Raw genomic sequence first — 22,590 nt, 5'->3', positions numbered from 1 at the left:
AATTGTTAAACAACATTACTTAAAATACTATTATATTTTATAACTCATTATTGATTATTAATTAATTTCATTTCTGGAAAATAAAACCATCGAGTAATGATATAAGAACATGACAGATAGCATAGAGTTTTCAAAAAAAAAAACCACCTTTAACCAAGAGATTTAAATGTCACTCAGGAATATTTGCCTGTAAAATACCAATTTATTTTAATACTTAAAAAATAATAATAAATCCAGTGATAAATGTTCATTATCAAGAATCAGCATAAAGTGCCAAATAGCAATAACTTTAAACCAAAAAACATATTGGAATGTCTTGTCTTTTTTGTTTTTTAAAACGCTGCTTAGGAAAAAAATAAAAAAAAATAAAAGATGATTCTGGATAAAATGCTCACGTTGAGATTTGTCAGCAAACGCTCCCACCTGCCCTTTCACAAAACTCAGTTCACCATCATCTGGACACCCGCTAACTTGAAAGTACCACCAAGGCTACACTGTGCACAGCAGTCACTTTGATTTGTTATTATTGAGTTTCCCTTTTGTCACGTGGGTTGCTTGCTTGGTTTGATTGCTTGGTTTTTCTTTCAATTTTTCTTTCAAATGACAGAACTGCCTCCTAAGGCACCAGACCACGTCCCCACCAAAAAAAAAAAGACAGAAGTGTTAATTTCTGGAGGATGGCAGGACCCCTTTATAGCATAATTCTTCTTCAGAATGTTGCCTCTTTCCGACAGTTTATTAGTGATCTTCTCTGCCATCTCAGCTGTTCCCCAAATGTGGAATTAGTTAAGATAATACTCTTCTAGATTTTCTTTTCCAAAGGTTATAAAGGAGACACGTTTTAAACAAGTCACTCACAAAAGAATAAACTTAACTGGGGAGGTAGAAAGCTATTTGTTGTTTGTGTTTAAGCGGAGGACAAAGATTCCTCTCCAATACTTGAGCACCCCCTTTTGACGTAAAGTTTAGTGAAGTCACGCAGGATTTACACTTGGAAGGAAGTACCCAGGTTTTGGAAAGACTGACTGCATTTTTGTGCCTATCGGGTTGTGGTTTCCTTGATATATTTTTTTAAAGTATTAAATTAATTGTGTTGAGTGTTCCCCATTGTCTCTGTGAAAAATTTGATCTAAAATGTAGAGTGGAGAGGAGAGATGAAGTTCATTGGGGTTAGAATCTTTAGCATTTCATTTTGGAAGGTTTGAGTTCCTTTACTTGTGTGTGCAGTGTCTTGTGAACAGCTAGAGTCCTGGATTGGCAAAATCCCTTTCCACATTCTTGACACTTAAAAGGTTTTTCTTTTGAGTGGATATATCTGGGAAGAGAAAAATAAGAGAAAGAAGAAGATTTTTAATGGATGTTTAACCTCTCTAGGGAAATACAGTTCTGTTTCAACTTGCTGGAATACAAACATTTGGTGGAAAGAAAAAAAAGGGAGCTTTGTTCTACAGGAAAAAAAGTGTAATCACTCTGGATTTGGATGCAACATTAATTTTGATTCTGCTACGATTTACTGTTTAGACCAGGGGTGTCAAACTCGCAACGTCACGTGATGTGTTGCGACGTATCACGACTTTTTTCCCATTGTTGGCAATGAAGTGGGTGCGGTTTTGGCATGACGCATCCAGCCTGTAGGCTGGCAGTATGACACCCCTGGTTTAGACCAATGTTTCTCAATCTCAGCAACTTTAAGATGAGGGGACTTTATCTCTCAAAATTCCTCAGAATTTAAACACTTTTAGTTAGCTTTACATACAATGCATACATGATTATGTCATGATGCAATTGCCATGATTTAAGAGCTTGTATCAGGATACCTAATTCAAGGGCATAAGTTGCAGCATTTTTGTGATTATGTCATCACACACACCACTGGTTCTCCCTTGCCCACTCTGCAAGAGCTCAAACAAGTATTGTCATGCAATATTTTTGTTAATATCAGAATGAAGTTCCAGCCAAAAATGAACACAGAAATATATATTCAGAGCATGTCTTTGAATTGGATAGAAAAATACAAAAATCAAAGAACCTACAATCCCCAAAAATAATTGAATTGGAAAGTTTAATATCCAGTTCTATGTTAATAACATCAGTAGAATTTATATAGCAGTTGTATCAGTAATTCCCACTGTTTTCAGACAATTCTGAAATCATGTTTTCAACTCCCATTATGTTTAGTAATGCTTACTCTTAGTGAAAAGTAGATAGGATTAAATTTTAAAAACAGTGCTGTCCTCTTTCTATTAGTATTACCATATCTAGGCTGAAAAAAACTCAGCAGCTAAGAGTTAAGAATATCTTGATACTCATCTGGATTTTACCAGATTACACAGAGTAGCTTTCATTTATAACCAGATTTTTGAATACAAAAGAAAAGGATCCAAAACCTCAAACTTTTTTTTAGTTGTTTAAAATAAGTGACCAAGGAAGGTCTCCAACTTTAATTAGAAGAATCCTGGAGGAAGAATTTATAACACTTCTGCTATCTTTAAATCTCTCTCCCAGAATTGCTATTGCCCTGCAGTAGACAACATAGAAGCTTTTCTTATTTCCCAACTCTAAAATTGGAAATAATTCTAAGGTTACATTGTCATGGTAGTGTGACAGTCTATAAATTAAATAACCAAAGGATCCTAATCATAGGTTCCTAATTATTTTTCTGAATCCTTTAACATTCACTTGGCCTCCTCTATTCAAATATAAGATAGACAGAAAAAGCCCAGAAATCATAAAACTAGAATGAACAATGAAAAAAGATAATTCACAAAGGAGCTTCACACAACAGAGAAGAGCAACAAAGATGATTGGGGGACTGGAGGCTAAAACATATAGGGAACCATTGCTGGAATTGGGTATGTGTAGTTTAATGAAGAGAAGGGTGAGGGGTGACATGATAGCAGCGTTCCATTATCTCAGGGGCTGCCACAAAGAAGAGGGAGTCAAGCTATTCTCCAAAGCACCTGAAAGCAGGACAAGAAGCAACGGATGGAAACTAGTCAAGGAGAGAAGCAACCTAGAACTAAGGAGAAACTTCCTGACAGTTAGAACAATTAATCAGTGGAACAACCTGCCTCCAGAAGTGGTGAATGTTCCAACACTAGAAGTTTTTAAGAAGAGACTGGACAGCCATTTGTCTGAAATGGTATAGGGTTTCCTGCCTGGGCAGGGGGTTGGACTAGATGACCTCCAAGGTCCCTTCCAACTTATTATTACTGTTGTTATTGTTGTTGTTGTTGTTGTTGTTGTTGTTATTATTATTATTATTATTATTATTATTATTATTATTATTATTATTATTAACAAGCATATATCCATAGCTTTAAAATGGTTGCGATTAGCTTAACTATGATGGTTTATTTATTTTATTAGCGTGCTGAGAATTCTCTTATTAGTTTTTAGTGTAGTTCTTATAATCCAATGCCACACTTTGAAACTGATTTAAGTGTGTTGAGTAGGCATGTATTTATTGTATCAGTAAAAATATGGAAGTACATACAAATGAAGTATAATAGGATTTTTACCAATACAATAGTTTCTTTGTTGTGATTCCAATGTGCTGTTAAAAAACAAGATCATCTGCATAGAAGCTTAAGTAGCTGAAAACTCAGTTCAGTTTACTCTGAAATGGTATCCTCCAGATGTGTTCAACTACAGTCCTCAAAGAGCCAAGCTGGGAGTTAGCTGGTGAGCATGGAGTATGGAGAAAGCTGGCATACAAGACTGAAATGGTCACTGGCACTGCTCAAATTAAGGAGCATGGAAAATCAGCAATGAATTAGGGGAGTGAGGGGGAAGCACACAAATTCAATCCCTGGGCTCCCTCTCAAAGGAAAATCTGGACTCTGGGCCCATGAGGTTACACGCCATTAATGTGAGACCTCTAACAAAGATCGTTACCATTTTCTGCACGGTAATAGCAAGCTGGATGGAACAGGAGAGATTGGGACATATCGAGTTATCCAGTGATGCTGCCAGAGAAGAATACGAACGTCCATACCTTCCACTCAGGAAAATGAAGAGCATCCCGAAGTACCAATCTAACTGACCCCATTTTGAATTAAGTGAAGTAATATTTCCTTCATATGAATGGGAACATAAGAAAAGCAGTTTCTAGAATGGCTTGAATGCATCAGTGCCTATAAGAGATCGTCATTTTTCTTAGCTTTCAGTTAAGAATTCTTTGCAAACGTTCCAGCCCTACATTGTCAACATAACATTATTTGCAAAAAAAGGGACATCCATACCTAAATGGATGTATTATATTTAAATCGAAGCAGCGTGATTTATATTTACGATGCAAGCCAAACAAGCAATAGGACGGTAAACTTTCTAAACCATACACCCCAAATCCTTTATAATAAACCTGAGTTTTGTTAAATAAACCGACTCAGTGAGTGGGCATACCTGTGATCTCTCAGGTGATCTTGCCTTCTGAAGGCCTTATGACAAATGTCACACGTGTACGGCCGTTCATCCGTATGGGTTCTTTCATGGATCAAAAGGTTGTAGGACTTGGTGAAGTGTCTGCCACAGAACTTGCACACAAACTCCTTCTTGGTTTTGGAGGGTAGCCTCCCACGGGTGGGTTTCTTCTCAGGGGAAAGCTTGGTCACTTCAAGCAATGAGCCCAGGCCTGCAGAAGAGCCTTGGTTGTCTATCTGTCCCAATTTGGAATGATCTTCTTGGGTGGCAGCCACCGCGAGGTTTGCAAAGTCAAATCTAGGCTTGGCTTTGAGCGGCACATTCGTCGCTTCATGCTTGGGATGGATGACGTGCGGGAACAACGGGAAGGCAGGCAACTGGAACCTGGCATCCACTAGGCTGGTAACACCAGGCACCTTGGAGAAAGATGAGCGAGGCAGGTGCATGGCGGGATAGCCCAAAGTCCATTGGTGAAGGTGAACAGCATGGAGGGCACTGAAGCCGTAGAGGTTGGGCAGGTGGTCCGAAGGCACTGCAGGCAGGCCGTTGAAGGCTTGCAGGAAGGAGTAATTGGTCAGCTGCAGGGAAGGATGGATGGGTACTGGGGCGGGCAAGGTCTTGCTCCCCATACTGGCAGAGAAGTCTGAAAGAGAAGGCGAGTGCCTGCAAGAAAGGGGAGGGGCAGAAAGATAAAACGGGCTCGATAAATGAAGTGTGGAACAAGGCAGCTATTTAACTTAATTATCCTAAATAGGAATAAGATGACACAAAGACACTGAACCAAGAAAAGCAGGTACAGCATAATGTTCAGAGAAGGTACCGAATGACGAAATCCTAAATAACAGATTCTTGCTCCGCTGCTTTCTCTCATTTCACAATATGACTTCCCTGGCCGATTATTTTAACAGCTGTACCTTCACAAGAACTATGAAACTGGGTAGGGTAAAGGTAAAGTTAAGGTTCCCCCACACATGCGTGCTAGTCGTTTCCGACTCTAGGGGCCGGTGCTCATCTCTGTTTCAAAGCCGAAGAGCCAGCGCTTGAAGAGCCAGCGCTTGTCCGAGGACATGTGGCCGGCATGACTAGACGCCAAAGGCACACGGAACGCTGTTACCTTCCCACCGTAGTGGTCCATATTTTTCTGCTTGCATTTTTATGTGCTTTCGAACTGCTAGATTGGCAGAAGCTGGGACGAATAACAGGCGCTCACTCTGCTATGAGGCACTCAGGATTCGACCCGTCAAACTGCCGTCGACAAGCTCAGCGTCCTAACCCACTGAGCTACTGCGTCCCTTCACAAGAACTATGAAACTGGGTAGGCTAATCACTAGGAAATCTTCAGCAGCTCTTAGAAAAGCCGCTCTAACTTTTCCTTCTGAGGCCTGGCCATTATCCCAGAACTAACCTTCCTCATGGCAGTGTGGAATAAGATGGAGCTACCGCTTCTGAGAGCTTTTCTCTCCATATCAGATCCTTTGCTTTGTACAACAAAACATCTCTGTACAATTCTGTGTGAAACTTTTTGAACTTTGCCCAGTATAACAGACCTTTGGTATCCTGGAGATATCAATCAATCAGAATAGAACTGGAAGGGACCTTGGAGGTCTTCTCGTCCAACCCTCTGCTCAAACAGGAGACCCTGTTTCAGACAGGTGGCTGTCCGGTCTTTTTTTTTAAAAACCCTCCAGTGTTGAAGCACCCACAACTTCTAAAGGCAAAAGCTGTTCCACTGGTTAATTGTCCTCACTGTTAGGAAGTTTCTTCTTAATTCCAGACTGCTTTTCTCCTTGGTTAGTTCCCATCCATCAAGTGAGGGAAAGCTGCACTATTAACCAATGTCATTTTGATTCGCTATGCTATAAAAGGACAAGAAATAGCAAGCAATACAGGCAGTTCCCAGATTAAGAAGGTCCAACTTACAGACAATTCATACTTACAAGCAGGCTGCTTATTGCTAAAAGTGGTGCAAAGCTTTCTCCTTCCTCCAGCTGACAAACTACTGAAGCCTCACAAAGTTTTCAGGAACTGCTGAAGCTGCAGGTTTATCTATAATATATATATATGTATATGTATATGTATATGTATATGTATATATATATGTATATGTATATGTATATGTATATGTATATGTATATGTATATGTATATGTATATGTATATGTATATGTATATGTATATGTATATGTATATGTATATGTATATATAACACCCTGCAGGTTCAGTGATTCACTGACATGAGGAAGGGGAACGTCATGACTTGCATACAAATTTGAGTTAAAGACAGATTTAGGATGAGAACTCATTCTTAACCCAGGGACTGCTGGGTTGAATAGAAAAGTAACGTAAATTATATGTTCCCAGACAGAGGATAAGGATTCCAGGGCAGAACTGGAATGGCAAAGTTCTCAACAAGTGAAGAGAGGGGAAAAAGGTATGTCAGGACCTTTGCTATTACCACAGTTGACTCCTATTCCAAAACATGAGTGTCCACTTGATGTAGTGGTGAAGGCACCAGGTTAGAAATTGGGAGATTGTGAGTTCTAGTTCTGCCTGAAGCACAAAGCCAGCTAGGTGACCCTGAGTCCAGTCCTTCTCCCTCACCCCTCGGAAGCAGGCAATGGCAAACCACTTCTGAAAACTTGCTCGGAATACTGCAGGGATTAATTTTGATAGCCACCAGGAGTCAACACTGATTTGAGGATGTGCGTGCACATGCACGCACGCATGCACACTTATATGCACACCACAGTGTGAGAAAGCTGGAGGCTAGGACTGTTGTACCACTGACTTTTATAAACTTCTTTGAGAGAGGGAGGAGGGGATGAAAACAAGCAAGCTGGAGAGGAGGACACGTTCTGCCTGTACTGCAGAGAGTCAACTTTCAGCTCAAATTTTCCTTTGCTGCCTTTGCCACAACAATGGACAGACACTGAGTTTTGTGGAGAAAGCAAAACATGTTCAGCGTGTCTTTGCTATATTTAATAAAAGACTTATCTTTGGCAAATTTAGACTAGCACACTCCTGGTATGCAGGCCCAGGGCGGGCAGATTAGGCACATCCCTTGCCATTCATTCATTTCCTTAGAAAAGAGGGCTTGGTGATGTTCACCCACACCCCAGATTTATTTCCCCTAAGGCGCATAACAGGAGCCTAGGAGCATAACAGAACCAAGACTGCTTCTTTACCCAACGGTACCAGAACAGAGAGGGGAAAATGAAGCCACTTTAAAAATATTTTAATTTTTTGCCCCACCTAGACAATGCAGGGCATCTGTCTCAGGCCCTCAGAAGCAGCTGGGAATAATCTCACATTTCAAACTGGTAAGCAAACCTCAAGACATGTCAAACACAAGGCCCGGGGGCTGGATCCGGCCCGCAAAGTGGTTTCATGTGGCCCGCGAAGCCATCCTGGAAACAGTGAGGGAACGGCCCCCACTGCCTTGGCCCTGGCCCAGAGACCCTCCTTCTGCCAGAGACCCTCAGATCTGTCCCACTCCTGCCCAGGCCCCCATAGGCACCCTTGATGCGAACGATGTAGAGCTGGCCATGCCCACCCAGTAGGCCACACCCACTCTAGCCACGCCCACCCAGTAGGCCACGCCCACCCTGGCCATACCCACCCGGCCCCCTGAGGGCAACTGCAATGCTGATGTGGCCCTCAATGAAATTGAGTTTGACACCCCTGGTAAGCAATGCGGCAGAATTCCTGGGTGTTTCCCCCACCCAGGAGATGTCTGTGGAGCTCCTCAATCACCCAACTCATGGTTGTCCCAAAGGGGCTTTTTCCAAAAAGGCAACTAGACTTTCTCATATATTTTTTTCCTTTGAAAATATTTCGCTTCCCATCCAAGAAGCTTTGAACTGAACTGATGAAGTTTTCTAGATGAGAAGCGAAATGTTTTCAAAGGTAAAACCAAACAAAACAAGCAAGTCTAGTTGTCTTTTGGGGGGGGGGAAAGCACCTTTCAGTTTTTCTGGAGATCAGTGAAGGCAGGCTGCAATGTGCAGTCATGGGAATCAAGACAAAAATGTCTTGCTGGTCCTTCGTTTTAAGTAGCTTCCTTGTCTGTTTTCTCCCCCTCCCGTCACCATGCTTCAACGTTGACCTCCAGTTTCCTTCAGAAAGAGTTTTCAAAGCGCTGCTTCATCTGCCACACCACCATTTCCCATATGCTTTCCTCCTCTATGTGGCACTAACCAAATCAGTGATATTCCTTACTACTACTACTACTACTACTACTACTACTACTACTACTACTACTCCAAAATGAAACAAGTCCTTGGAATTCAATGAGATCTACTGCCAGCTATTTCTCCTACGAACCGCAAATTTAATCCATAGGGAACCACTAGGGGTAGAAAATAAAAGACGCAGCCCCTCCCTCTACAGCCCACTTTTCTTTCTTGCTGTCCACTGTATATGGAAAGACCCAGTGTCCTCTTTCTTCTTCCAGTCAGTTATGAAAGAAAAAGATCTGGTTAAAATATGGATAAGACCAGTGCTTTTTTTGTAAAAGAAAAAGGTGCCGGAACTCACACATGTCATACAACCTGACTTGCCTACCCTACAAGGTTCCATCCAAAAAAGGTGCCGGAACTCCGTTCTGAGCGCTCTATGAGAAAAAAAGCCCTGGATAAGACACACCACTAGGAAATCCCAAAGATATAACCTCGATTGGAAGACAGCAACAATAATCTGGAAGACAACAAAGGCCAATCTTTTATCTGTTGTTTGAGGAAACTTTGCACTGAAAACCACTCAGGGCTGGAGTCTCCAGAAATTGAACCTGGGCTGAGGCTAACTAAACCTTTATTGGTAGGGTGGAAGGAGGCTTTTTTATTTTATTTCAAGCCAAGTTTTTCAACTGCATCTAACTGATTCCCCAGGGGTTGGGGAATGGCATAACAAGCCTAAAACTTGGGAGGACTGAGCCACAAGTTCAACATCTCAAGGAGAAAAGGGACTGCCACTCTTCTTGCATGGAGTCAGCAGGGGTTTGAATGGCACTGTTTTACCATTCCCTTCAAAGGACATGGGAAAGACACACGCCACTGTCCTTCAACCAGGAGAGCCTTCCTTGATGAGCTTACCGTGTTCAACACACTAACCAGCAATTCTGGGAGTTGTAGTCCATCAGCTACCTGCAGGGCACCCGGAAACCAGGTTAATGATTCTAGGCTGAGAACAAAGCGACCAGCCTGTAACCCACCTGTGCTTTCAAGTTAAGCTGGCAGAGTGAAAGGCCAGCTTAGACACAGGAGGAAGGTTGAACATGGTTCCCCCAAGCCCCTTTCTCAAATAACCCCTGGAGGCAAAGAAAGAACAGGAGTCGCTTTAACCAGTTAAGCCCAAACCCATTCAGACGACTGTGAAACCAGCCAAGGTGACCTGAGGGAAGTCCCATTTCAAAAAGAAATAGCAGAGATGGGGAATACCTTATAAAACGAAACAAAACAGATCCACAGATCGATCTCAGACTGAGCTGTGTTGGGGCCTGCCTTGTTTTGCACGCGCCGCTACCCTTTCATATACCCAAATCACTTAAAACCTTGCTGGGCACACAAGTCAGAATCTTGCCCCCCCCCCCGCGCGCCCAGGAAGCTGGATCCCCTGCCTGCCAAGGTCCACGAGGGCCCTTTCGGAACTGAGAGAGTTGCAGCAAAGGGAGATTCCGACCTCAGAATTTGGGCAGCGGGTCCTGAGTTCGCTTCTTGCGCTAATATGGTGAGCCGTAAACTCGGATGACAGGTCTTCGCTTTAGGTAAGAAGATATAAACATAGCTTCTGCCCGGTTAGGTGCCGAGGGAGAGGCGGCAGCTGTCTGTTGCCTGGAGATAAACACTAAATGACGGGGAGGTTTTCTTGGGGTAACATCCCCCCTTCCCCCCCTTTTTTCTTTCTTTTTAGTGTCTCCGGTTTTCCCAACGGGGCTCAGGGCATCACAAAGGCAGCCAAAGATACCCAGGCAAAGTTTCAAAAGGAGAACGAGAAGAAGGCAAGCTTACGGGGATGACTTGGGAATCATCCGTGGACAGCGTAGGGGTGGGGCTGGGGACTCTGTGGCACAGGCTGGCCCAAGGAAACCGTTGCCCAGCCTCAAGGTAAAGGCTGCCAAGGGGGCACTTTTTCACCTGGCTTTACTAGATCAGCCTCAAGAGAGAGAGAGAGAGAGAGAGAGAGAGAGAGAGAGAGAGAGAGAGAGAGAGAGAGAGAGAGAAGAAAAAGAAAAAAAGTGAATCCTAGCATTCCATCGCGTTGACCCAGAATAAGCGAATGTGACATTTCGCCAAGATCTGCCTTTCCTAATTGGATAAATTCAGTGTTGTCTTCAATTAAAGCACATGCACACGCATTGCTAAGCCAGATTCCTCCCCCGCCCCCCACTCGCCTCTGTTAACTGTTTGAGAGCAGTCCAGTCGTGGGTAATCGCTTTCTTTTCACTTCTGAGAGAGCCTTTATGAAATCCTTTGTTTGGGATCTGGGTGAGAAAATTCCCCTCTTTTAAATTTGGCCAGGGATGGGAGAGGCGGGTGGAGAACGACGTCGGATCTGGTGTTTATTCGGATTTATTTTATTTATTTATTTGTTTGGTGGGGGGGGGATGTTCAGATCTAGCAGCCCAGGAGGCAGGAGAGCCAAAGTCGGGCAACCGGGCGCCAAAAGAGCCACTGCTTTTAAGAGTGTGTTGACGTGAGCATTTAGGAATATACAGCAATAAACAATTATTTAGAAATTGGCAGGTTTATTCCTGTGCTTATTTAATGGTTCGAGAACAAACGCTGTTGGGTTCAAAGAAATTATCCGTGGAGTACTTAAGATTTCACGTGGCAAATGGAATCGCAGCAATAGACGATTTTCGTCCGAAAGCAGGATGCAGCTAGGCGAATCCTGAAAGCGTTATTCCAGAGAGAAAAATAAATCTCAGCCGAAACAAAACAAACAAACAAAAAAAAAACCACAAAACCAGACACACTACTTCAATCGTCCTGGAACCAAAACATATATCGCAGTGTTATTTGCCCGCCCAATTCACTTTCCTTAAAAGTCATTGGGTTGTCTAAACTTGTGTATAAATCCGTCTCTTTTTTTTAAAAGGAATTCAGTTCGCGGCTCTATTTAACGAAAGTAACAAATTCCCATGAAATTTCGTTTCGGGAAAAATGCCCTTCCATGACGCGCTACCCTACAATCAGATCAATCCGAAGTTAGGACCACTTTATTTCCAACTGGCAAGTTGCTTAAGGAAGCACACACGACTTCGGAAAACGGAGAAACGATTTCGGATTCAACCCAAGAGTTGCCCTTTTAAATCCCGCGGCTCAGGGGGAACTCTTGCTTTTCAAAAGGTGGAAGAGGAGCAGAACGAGAAATTGTGAGGAATTCCTTTCAACCGATTTTCCAGCCGAAAGGAAAGGGAAGTTCCGGTGTGCCAAGAAAGCTTTTTTTTTTTTTTTGGGGGGGGGGGGCTAAAAGCAGTTTGGTTTGAAAGAAAGGCGAAGAAGGGACCAACCAGAAACAGCTTGTTCGGGCCGTAGCTACAGATTTGCTGGCTGGGGTCCAAATCGGTAGGTTTCCCTTTGCCTCTGTTATACCCCTGAGGTAGAAGCAGCGTCAGGGGACTCTTTTAGGACATTAAAGCCACGGGGGGGGGGGGGAGGGAGGCAATCAACACTCCTTCCCCATTGCCGCACTTTTCTGACACAGAGCCAGCTGTTCCTTTGATTTCAGTGTCACCTACACCTTTAAATTCTGTTTCATGTCAACAGATCTTTATCAGCAAGATATTTATTTATCTGTCTCTCCTTTTTTTAAGGAAAAAAGAGTCTGGGCGTTTGCAGCCCCATACTTTTCCCATTACCCTCAAAGGCAATAAAGCAGAGTCCTCTCTAAAAAATAAAATTAAACAGATGGATCGCTTAAAAAAACCAAAACAAAACAATCCTGAGCAGACTACTCTGGAATACATAAACTTGATTGATTGAACAAATAAGTAAATAAAGGAATAAATAGGGAACATACAGACTGCAGGAAACTCTAGAGTGTGTAACAGAGCAGACAAAATTGAAAATAGGAGTAAAAGAAAGGCTGAGATGGTGGTACCTCTCATAAACCTTCTCAATATTAGAAGTTCTATTAAACATTCTTGAAGCCATCCACCCTGACTTAGTTTAGCCCCACTTGAACTCTGCAAAATTTACTTTAGTGTAAAGGCCTAGATTCTTGATGGAAATTATGCACCTAAATGTCTTTGCGTTATTGTATTAAAAGTACAGCTTCACCATTGTACCAATATGTCATGAACGAAGACTGGATTATATAACTCTATAGTCACAATTTACTTGTAGTCAAGACTGGTTTTGTCTCAGGATTATCCCACCCCACCCCCTTTCCTCCACTGTCCAATTTTAAGATTGCAATCCTATATCTTAAAGTGATTGTATTTTCTATACAACCCAGTCCAGGGGCAGGTAACTAGTTTTTGGAGACTGCCCGAAGATAATTGCCATCAGCCTCAGCCTGGAGGGCCAGTTGTGAGGCATACTGGGAGTTATCCTTCAATGGCATCTAATACCCATTCCCAGAAATTGAGATACAGAAGACTGAGGGAGTTGGATCACTTTATTTGATTATTTACATTTGATTTCTAAACAAATTACCTTTTTACACTAGCAGGATTGGTGGAGATTCAGGCTGAAAATGTAATGTCGCTACTAAGCTTGATGCGTGGTCTGTTTAAGATGTGGTGGAAATCCACCTACAGTATCATCATGGTTCACTGACAGTTCTCTATCAACCCAAAACGTTGATGTAATTGAATAAACCATGGTTCACTTGGTAACAGATGAAACACAGCATGCCGACACAGTTATACTCTGATTAACTTACTTGATAATGTTGTCATAAAGACATAGTTAGGTGAGAACGAGCATTTCTTTAATATATTTCCCAGTTGGTGTCTTTCTGCAAAAAAAGGTATAAATCTCCCATACTGAAGAACAGAGTTCTCTATATGAATTACGTGGTTAGGATGGGGAAAGGAATCCACCTTTAAAAAGCTAGCTACATCAATGTTAGGTTACAGCCTACTTACATCTTTCTCCTGGGGTTGCTTAAGCATCCCTCCCCACTTTCTATTGTAGACATTGCCAAGAAAGGGCTTGCCTACAAGGGCTTAGCCCAGGTCAGGGCTGAGTTGCAGTTGGTTTAGCCATGACAGCTGTGTTGTAACATCTGTGCTGCAAACATCTGGAAATGGAGCTCTTTCTTTCTCCCTTCCCGCATTGCTTTTTTGCCCAGGTTAAGTTCCACCACTTTGAGGAAAGCACAAAAAGCCTCTGGAACAACTTAAGAATTGGGGTGGGGGGGTGGGGAGTGGAGAGAGACAGACATCTATATTTTATGGATGCTCTGAATCCTGCCCAAGTCTGCAGCTTTCACTTTTAAATTCAAACACGCCCCACATTCTTTTTGGTTGGGAAGATGGAGAGAAAGCATTCAGAAGGAGCTTTTAGCTGGATGCCATGCCATAAACCATTCTGTCCCATTGACCCATTTTCTGCTTCGACTGCTAGGCAGCAGTTCCATAATATTGCCCACAAGCTTGCAAAATGCTTGGGAGGAAATGGATGTGGCCGGCACATAGACGCCCCTTCCCTGCGAACTGGAAGCTGGGTTCTTTTTTTTCTCTTTTTTTTTCTTTTTGCAGAATAGCTGCCCCCTCCACCTGTTGGGCTGGAAAACATACTCCAAAGCCTTCCGTCTCCTTCTGGTTTTGCTTTAAGGGAATGAGCTTAGCAAGCTGACTGCATTCCCATGACATGACATATCCATGGTTAACTGACCCATAAAGGTTTGCTCAATTAACCCAATTTTCTGGAAGGACAGCCTGTATCATAAACTCATCACATGAGCTGGGTTGGCACAACAGACAGAGCTGGAATGGAAGTGGCTAATTTGTACCCTCCTTGTGATTGTCCACCGCGGACAGGCAAACAAACCTCCTCTGGGAGAAAATAAACACAGGCTGTCGAAACTCATAGACCAAGAATTAGGGAAGTGGAAATTTGTGGCCCTTCAACTATCGCTGTACTACAACACCCAGCAAAAGGGGGTGCTGGGAATTATGAAGAACAGGAGCTCCTCTCGCCCACAACGCTAGGCAGCGGGCGTCACCCCCAACTCCCCGGGGCACTGTGATCTCAGTTAAACCGCGGTTAGAATGAGGCCAGGCTTGCTACGTTATGTACGCAGTCTGACCCGCAGCTCTGCAGCTTTCGGCCAGTGGGGTTTATTTCTCTGTGTGAGAACGGGATTCATACAGCACGCTAAGCCCAAACTCGGCAAATCACACCACCACTTCGGGAGGAGCTGTGCAGTCAGTCCGGCGCTGAGTTAGTCAGGCAGGGAGGAATTCCCCAAGCAGCTTTTTCACTCCTCTGGGAAGAGGAGTTAAGCTGTCCGCAAAAACCGCTGGGGCAAAAAATAAAAGGGGTCCTCCCGGACACCAAAGGGGTCTTCAGAATGTAAGGAATTTGGGAGAAACGAAGAAAGCGCCCACCAAACACTTCTGGCCTGCTCTCCCTTCCATATCTCTTCCCCACATCGCTGCCCCCGAGATGTTTAGACCTGCGAGTAAAACGCGCCGGCCGTTGAAGGGCAACCCCGCCTTCCGCAGAATGGCGCTCCCCATCGCCCAACTCACAATTCCCTTCGCCCAGGGGGACTACTTCGCTTCCTGGTCCACTCTGCAGGAGCCGGTTTCGTCTTGCTTCTCCTAAGGAAACGCGGGGGTGGGGGATCCGTTTTCTCTCTCTATGGTTCCAGCGATCCACGCGCCTGGGTTCCCTGGGATGGACTCGAAGTGGGAAGAGCCAAGTCGGCATTCGCCGATGCAAACCTGCGCGACACCCCCCCCCCCCGCGTCAAAGAACCTCGAACAAAATCGTCAGTCGGTTCCACCCGAACAGAATGCAATTTGCAAACTCGTCCGTTGAAAAGAGGAGCGACGCGTAGAGAGAGCGCAGTTCACCTCTGGATGCGGAGAGGGTGGGAGGAAAAGCAGGGCAGAGCAGAAAGCCCCCCCCCTCCTCCTCCCTCTTCAAATCAAATCGACCTTGATTGTCAGACAGAGTGCAACATGTGTACAGTGTCTACCTTCGCGTGTCTATCCGTGGGTCCTCAAAGGCGTACACGATGAACATGTTGGCAGGGGGAGTGGCGCGAGGTTGTTTATTCTTGCTGTCGCCGAATCGCTCAGATATATTGATCGCCCGAGCACGGCCAAGACTTTTTTCAAAAAAATTAAAATGAGGGCAGAAGAATGCTGTACACCCCAAATCCTAGGAAAGTATAGGATCGCGGCCAGCTCCCTACCTACCTGCCAGCAAATGGGCCCAGGGATTTACGGTTAAGTTCCAGGCAAGTAAATCGGTTCTACCAGCGCTATTTCGATCGTCACTTTGTTGGCGCCAAGTATCGGAAGCAGACCCGGCCAGCGACCGACCGACCGTTCGTTTATTCAGGTTGTCAGATGGAATAATTACAACTGCGGCCGTTTAAGTTACTAACGGAGGAGAACGTTTGTAGCTCGGGGTTGAAACGAGGGGTCGTTGGTGCTCTCTTGCTCGTTTTCAAGTACTAGCCCTGATGATGTTACCTAGTTTGGGTAATGAAACGTCTGCAAGAAAACGAGCAAGCTCAGAGAGCATCAACGACCCCTCGTTTAAGTTACTACCCGCTCTTTCCTTTCCTCACGCTTCCCCCCCCCCTTCTGGACACCGACCAGCTTCAACTGCAGATGTAAGCTCCTCGGGGCTGGGTCTCCGCCCCTTTTAAGCAACAGGCGCGGATCCCCTGCGAGATCCGAAGGGCCGCAGCTCCTCTGCGCCCGGCTACCTGCCTTTCCAGCGGGGCGTTCAAAGCAGCAGCGGTTTTTTGTCCCCCGAGCTTGAGGCCGCCCAGGAGGAAGTCGAGCCGAGCCCCTTACCTGCCTTTGGGAAACCAAGCAGGAAAGGGAATTGGCGTGGCCGGCCGGCGCTCCAAACCCGGAGCGAGCGGCTTGCAAGGAAAGGGAAAGAAGCGGATCGCCTCAAAGGCTCTAATTGAGCGTGGACGAGTCAATTGCGCGCCTTGAGAAGCGGCTGGAAGAGCTCCAGCGGTTCCGCGTCTCACCTTTCCGGAGCTCAGCCGGGAAGGGGCAAGGCTGGCTCCCCACCCCCGAGTCGGACAAGTCTTCAGCGCGTCCACTCGCCACAGCGCCCTCACCTCCCCGGCGCAATTTGCCAGCCCCCCCCCCCCCCAATGCTCCAAATTCGTTTGAAGGTCGCTTCCGAATAAGTACCGCTGCGAAACAAGGGGGAGGGCGCACTCTTTCCCTCCTAAAGGTAAAGGTTCCCCCGCACATGTGTGCTAGTCGTTTCCGACTCTAGGGGCCGGTGCTCATCTCCCTCCGTTTCAAAGCCGAAGAGCCAGCGCTTGTCCGAGGACCTCTCCGTGGTCATGTGGCCGGCATGACTAGACGCCAAAGGCGCACGGAACGCTGTTACCTTCCCACCGTAGTGGTCCCTATTTTTCTACTTGCATTTTTAAGTGCTTTTGAACTGCTAGGTTGGCAGAAGCTGGGACGAGTAACAGGCGCTCACTCTGCTAGCGGCACTCGGGATTCGACCCGCCAAACTGCCGACCTTCTGATTGACAAGCTCAGCGTCCTAACCCACTGAGCCACCGCGTCCCTTATTCTTTCCCTCCTATACATCTCAAACACCCCGAGAGAAGTATTTTCCACGCGGGAAACAGTCCTCCTTTTGGGGGAGTCAGCAATTGGGACAGGAGACCGAAAGCCAAGGAGAGAGAGAGAGAGAGAGAGAGGAAGAGCTATTAGAAACCTGCCCGAGGCTCACGTGTGTACTCCTGTCCGCGTGTGCGTGTGCGTGCGTGCGCGTGGGCGCGCGCATGAAAGAGGGAGAGACGGAGAAAGTAGGCGAGTAAGAATTGTTCAGTTTTCCTCTAGTTGAAGAACTACTGAATGAAGGCTACTGCTAAGCTTGTAAGCCGCCCTGAGTCTTCGGAGAAGGGCGGGATATAAATGGAATTAAAATAAAAAAATAAAAATAAAAGAACGTCCATCTGCAGTCAAAATTAGCAGCCGAAGTGGAAATTATTTAAGTGAGGGGAACATGAACCTAGAAACAGCGGGGGGGGGGGTTACTAAGCGGGCAGCGCGCCACTTGTAAAAGTAACCCACGCACACCCACCCGTGTTTTAAGTTCCTAAAAGTTCTCGCTGATCGACCTGATTTTGCTGGCTCTCTCTCCCCCCCCCTCGAAGCCCGTCTAATGGCGAAAAATGGCCCCTGAAAATAAATGAGCGGGGGAGAAACTGTACCCCATGTTCCGGGCACACACACACACACACACACACCCCACTCCTGAACGTGGCTTTGCGGCTTTGGTTTGTTTTTCTTTTTTTTTCGTTCCCCTGAGGGAAAGTTGCTGCAGGGCAGAAGCGGGAGAGACCGCTTCCTTTCTCCGTCCGCCTGTTTGCTGAAGAACCCGGGAGGATTTTATTGGAAGCCGATTTTACAAGCAGCTTTGCAGCAGCAGCAGACAAACGTGAGCCGAGGAGGAGAAGCCCAAATCCCGGATCACTTTAGATCTACCTCCGAGTAAAGCTGGCGAGGGCGAAGGCCATGTGGGAAGCTCGCACTAACGGCCGCCGCCAGATCTCGGAAAAAAGTCACTTATATGTGACTGCCACGCGGAATCAGTCGCAGCGTCTCCCGGCAAATTTGGGCCTTTCCCTCCGAGAACAGAGCCTCAGTGCCTGCACCCCCCCACCCACCCCGACCCCTCCCCGCCTACCCGAAACCTCCTCCCGTTTCCTCAGAAAGGAAAGGGCGCTGACCTGAGTCTCCAAGGCGAACCCAGATGCTCCCCAAAAGCCCGCGTCCCGGGAAGGCAACGGGCGGCGCGATGCATTCAGATAACAAGGCCCGGCTTCCCAAGTACAACCGGGGGATTTGCCAAGAGGCAGCGAAGGAAGGCAGCAAAATCGGGCCGGTTCAAAGCTCCGCAAGGCCCTTTTTGCAGGCTTCGACTCGAATTGCCCGGATCCGGTTCGTTCGCGTCGGAATCGAGGTGGGGTCGAATTTACGCACAATTAAAAATCAAGGGTCAACTTGTTTTTTTTTTATTTATTTATCTCACACACGCGGTGGGATATATTTCGTCAAAGAAGTCGTACACGTTTCCATCGACAGGTTCCCCTTCTGCCTATTTAGACGGTCACTTTTATCACTCTTGACCCAGAGAAGTTCGAGGTAACGCGAGGCAGCTTTGTAAGAAACAGTTGAACAATTGGAAAAGTCACTGCAACACAAGCATTTCGGATTGAGAGGGCGGTAACGGATGGAGCAAGCGGAGGGGGGAAAAACAGTTCAAAAGCGAAGGAAGGAAAATCACAGAGCCAACTTGCGGGTGGGTGGGCCCACCAGCACCACCACCCATCTTTTTCCTAATGTGCCCACGCGGGTTTTCATTCCTCCATGAAGGCGCAGACGCATTCTGGAGTCCTCACCCGCATTAAATCTTTATTTGGAAACGGAGACCGAACCGCACACTGTGGGAGACGCCAAGACCATGAAAAAGCGACAGAGCGAAAATTTAAAGCGTACCAAGAATGCACCTGCTTGGATTCGGGCCCATAAAAGGGGCCGGAGTAGGTCGGAAGCCCACAGAAGACCAAGTGACCCGTTTAATCATGCAACCGACTAAACGGAAGGCCTAACTTTTCAGCTCCGCAGATCTGACATTCTGACATCTCCGATTTGTTCAGGCCTAGCAAAATCGAGCCTTTGCTAGACAGACTGTAGAGCAATCATCATCACCACCACCATCATCATCATCATCGGACCGAAAAGTCTTGTAAATACCAGAACTCGAACCTTCTTGGAGAAGTTAAACCAAGAACTGGCCCTCTTATTGCGGAAAAGTTCTCAATAGAAAACAGGATCAAAGTAGATCTGTAAAGTGGACTTAAAACCTAGGACTCTGTCTAAGTAAGCGGGCCGAAACCCCAGCAATTGTCATCTTAACCCTTTGCAGATCCGGACCCGCGAATAACAAATTACACAACCCCCCCCCCCCCCCGCTTTGGCACAACACCCCGTTTTGGAAGACCCTCGCAGATATTTCGAAAGAGCTCCCTTCCAGTTTTTTTAAAGATCCGGCTTCCTGCTTCACCACCCCGAACCCCCACCCCAGACCACCGGGCAGAATGTGGGTCCCTGGCTAGAAAATCGGCAGGCCCTTTGGCCAGCGAAGGAACCGTTCCCGCCTTCTCCCGGCTGGCATCCAGCAGCCCGAAAGAAACCTGGGAAGGTCTTCCCCTTCAACGGCGGAGCCTCAGGAGCAAACCCGGCGGAGGCCTGGCTGCGAACGACTGTAGATCTGCCAACCGGGGAAAACCACCCAGGGAGACCGAAGCGCGCAAGACTATCTCGAGGGACGAAACTTCTGGCAACGGGCGCCTTCCAAAGAGATGGATCGGCGCTCACTCGTTGCGCCTTTTTTTTCCTTTCCTTTTCTTCTCTTGCTGGCAAACGGCTAACGCACTCCGCGTTACTTTCCCTGGAGGAGGGATGTCATGCCTTCCCGTTTCCCCTCCCCTCCCCTCCCCAAAGCCATTTTTGGGAGAGCAATAACCCCACTGATCTCTAGTGGGGATGAGAAGGGAGAGAGAGCGCGGATCCGAGAGCCGAGCAAGAGGAACCGGTCTCCCGGAGAAAGGGGACGGGACGCCCGCCTGCTGCCGCCTCCTCGGTGGCGGCTCCAGGGTGGCGCCGCTGTCCTCCCGGCAGCAAGATCAGAAGAGCATCCTGACCAGGGGATCCGGGAGAGGGAGACTCAGCCCCGAAGTGGCCGGCCAGAGATGCTCTGCGCCCATTTCCCCGAACAGATTGGCCGGACGGGGTGGGGAGAGGGGGAAGGCAGAGAGGACGGGGAGGGGGGGGCGTCTGGATGTATATTTACCTAATCTTGATCTTAGCTCGCCGGTCCGCAGTCAGTACAAGCCCTTCCCGGAACTCAGCTCTGGGACGGCCCCGATCGGGCAGAAGATCCTAGGGCGAGGCGGGCGGACGGGAAGGGAGGAAGGAAGGGAGGGAGGGAGAGAGGAAGGAAGGAAGGAAGGAAGGAAGGAAGGAAGGAAGGAAGGAAGGAAGGAAGGAAGGAAGGAAGGGTTGGGGCCAGCGAGGAAACGGACGCGCCAGGTGCCGAAGAAAGTGGTCGCTTATCCCCCCGCCAGGGCCGGGCGAGCGAGGCGAGAGCGAAGGCGCCGCTGAGCACGCGAGCGCCGACTGAGCGGATCCCTTCCCTCGGCCGCCTCCTTATTTCAATCCCCTGCCTGCCGGACTCCCTCCCTCTTCTCTCCCTCCCCCTCCCCCCCCCACGCCCCACTCGCCTTCCCCACCCTTGGGCATGCGCACTGGCGGGAGGAAAAAGTTTCGCTCACTTTTGCGGCTCCGATCCCGCCGGCGGCGGCGGCCCGCCCCGCCTGACCTCGCTCGGGCAGCGGTGCTGCCGGCCCCGCCTCCGCCGAGGCCCCGCGGGATCAAAGGCCGCGGGGGGGGGGAGGCTGCGAGTCGAGAGCTCCTTCTCCGACACGCCGGGCGTCCTATTTCCTCCTCCCCCCCGCCCCCGAGAGGATCCCGGAAGCCACCCCGGCTCTTTCCGTACCTCCTGGAAATGGAACCGGCTTCCTTTTTCTCCTCGCCCACCTTTTTTCCTTGCCTCTTGCTGGCCTTCCTAGATCAATCAAGTCCGTCCGGCTTGGGATGCGCTCTCCAAAGGATGGCGACTGCGCTCTCTCCAAAGGATTCTTCCCTTCGGCCGTGGATTCCGGGGGAAGCGAAAGCTGCAAGTTGGGAATCTGATCTTTCTAATCTAGAATAAACCGGGCGGACGTTTCTGTCCTTCGAAAAGCTAAACCCGGGGAGGGATGGAGGGAGGGAGGGCGGGGGGGGGGGAAAGAAAGCTTTTCTCTTTCTCAGCTTTTGACGTTGTCGGGATGTTTCTCCTCCCCCCCCCCTCTCCCCTTACAACCGAGTGGGTCGCGTTTCTTTTGAGCGAGATTCCCTCCAATCCTAGAGCGGTTTTTCCTTAAATAAGAGTCAGGGTGAATCGAGAGAAAGTGATCCCGCTCCGGATACGCCCTTTGAGGTGCGAGGCCATCCTTTCTCCCCTCTAACTCTTAACTCGGCAGCTTTGCTCTTAAGCCGGCAGGAGGGCCGCGTTCGCCTTTCCGCTATTCCTTCCGTCGGAATCTGGACTTTCCCAAGCCTGCAAAGCTGGATCATATTCCAGTCTCTCAGCCGCAGGTCTCCTCTCTCCCACCGCCGCTGAAATCGCCTGTTCAGCGTGTTCTCCTTTTCAGGTGAAGCTAAGCGGGAGGGAGGGAGGGTGAGCCCCGATTCCCTCGGCCCCTCCCCCGCCCCCCCCCGGTCTGCTCCCCACCGAGCGCTCCGTCAAGAGCGGGCGAAAGGCGCTTCTCTCTGCCTTGATGGTACCGCTGGGAACAAGGTCACGTCGACTAAGCGGGAGGTGACGACGGATCGCTCCTGATAACAGCGGCCGGGGCTCCAGCCTCAAACAAGTTCTCTGGTTATTGTTTGGCAAATCCTTGTCGCCCTTTGACAACTGCCCCGAAATGACACATTCCGACGTTGGAGTGGGGGGGGGGAGAAAGCGAGGAGTGTGGAGGACTCCCCAAACCCGTCTCGTCCCCACCCTGTCCGGAAGATTGAACGCGACCGACAAGGGTCCGGAGTAGCCTCTGTTTCTGTTCTAGAGAGACGCACAAACCCCGGGATTCATCTCCGTGGGAACGTACTGCCGAGAGTTTTACCTGAGATAGGGCTCGTCGTTGCCCATTTACTTAAGCCTTGTTGGCAAAAGCATCCGAGGAGCGAGTCGCCGGCTGGTTTTCAAAAGCCCCCCTCTCCTAAGAGGCTTCTCTAGAAAGACGGGCCGCGGGAAAATCCAAAGCTGGTGGGAATCTCAAAGCGGCGTTTCCTTCCTCTGCCTTCTACGGCCCCGTGGCGTGATTGGCCGTCTCTTGAGTAAGCCACGAGTTGACACTGATCTGTGGAGCGAAGGAGCCTTGTCGAAAGGAA

General features: G+C 47.6%; 1 protein-coding gene across 2 annotated transcripts; it reads right to left on the bottom strand.

The window, feature by feature from the left end:
* On the bottom strand, positions 1 to 20,559 carry OSR1 (odd-skipped related transcription factor 1). Of its 2 annotated transcripts, none has more exons than XM_081312814.1 (3): positions 20,450 to 20,559; positions 4,405 to 5,085; positions 1 to 1,315 (listed from the first exon to the last, which is right to left on the bottom strand). In XM_081312814.1, the coding sequence occupies exons 2-3, from the start codon at positions 5,049 to 5,051 to the stop codon at positions 1,180 to 1,182; spliced, it is 783 nt and encodes a 260-aa protein (XP_081168940.1). In that variant the 5' UTR covers positions 5,052 to 5,085; positions 20,450 to 20,559; the 3' UTR covers positions 1 to 1,179. The 2 variants fall into 2 exon arrangements, with proteins under 2 accessions (XP_081168940.1, XP_081168941.1); XM_081312815.1 differs by lacking the exon at positions 20,450 to 20,559 and adding an exon at positions 5,970 to 6,460.
* Positions 20,560 to 22,590: the final 2,031 nt, after the last annotated feature.

The sequence above is a fragment of the Vipera berus genome, assembly GCF_964194415.1.
Source record: "Vipera berus genome assembly, chromosome: 1".
Classification (NCBI taxonomy): Eukaryota; Metazoa; Chordata; class Lepidosauria; order Squamata; family Viperidae; genus Vipera; species Vipera berus.
The sequence above is the reverse complement of the archived record's forward strand: the minus strand, read 5'-3'. Positions and strand labels throughout refer to the sequence as shown.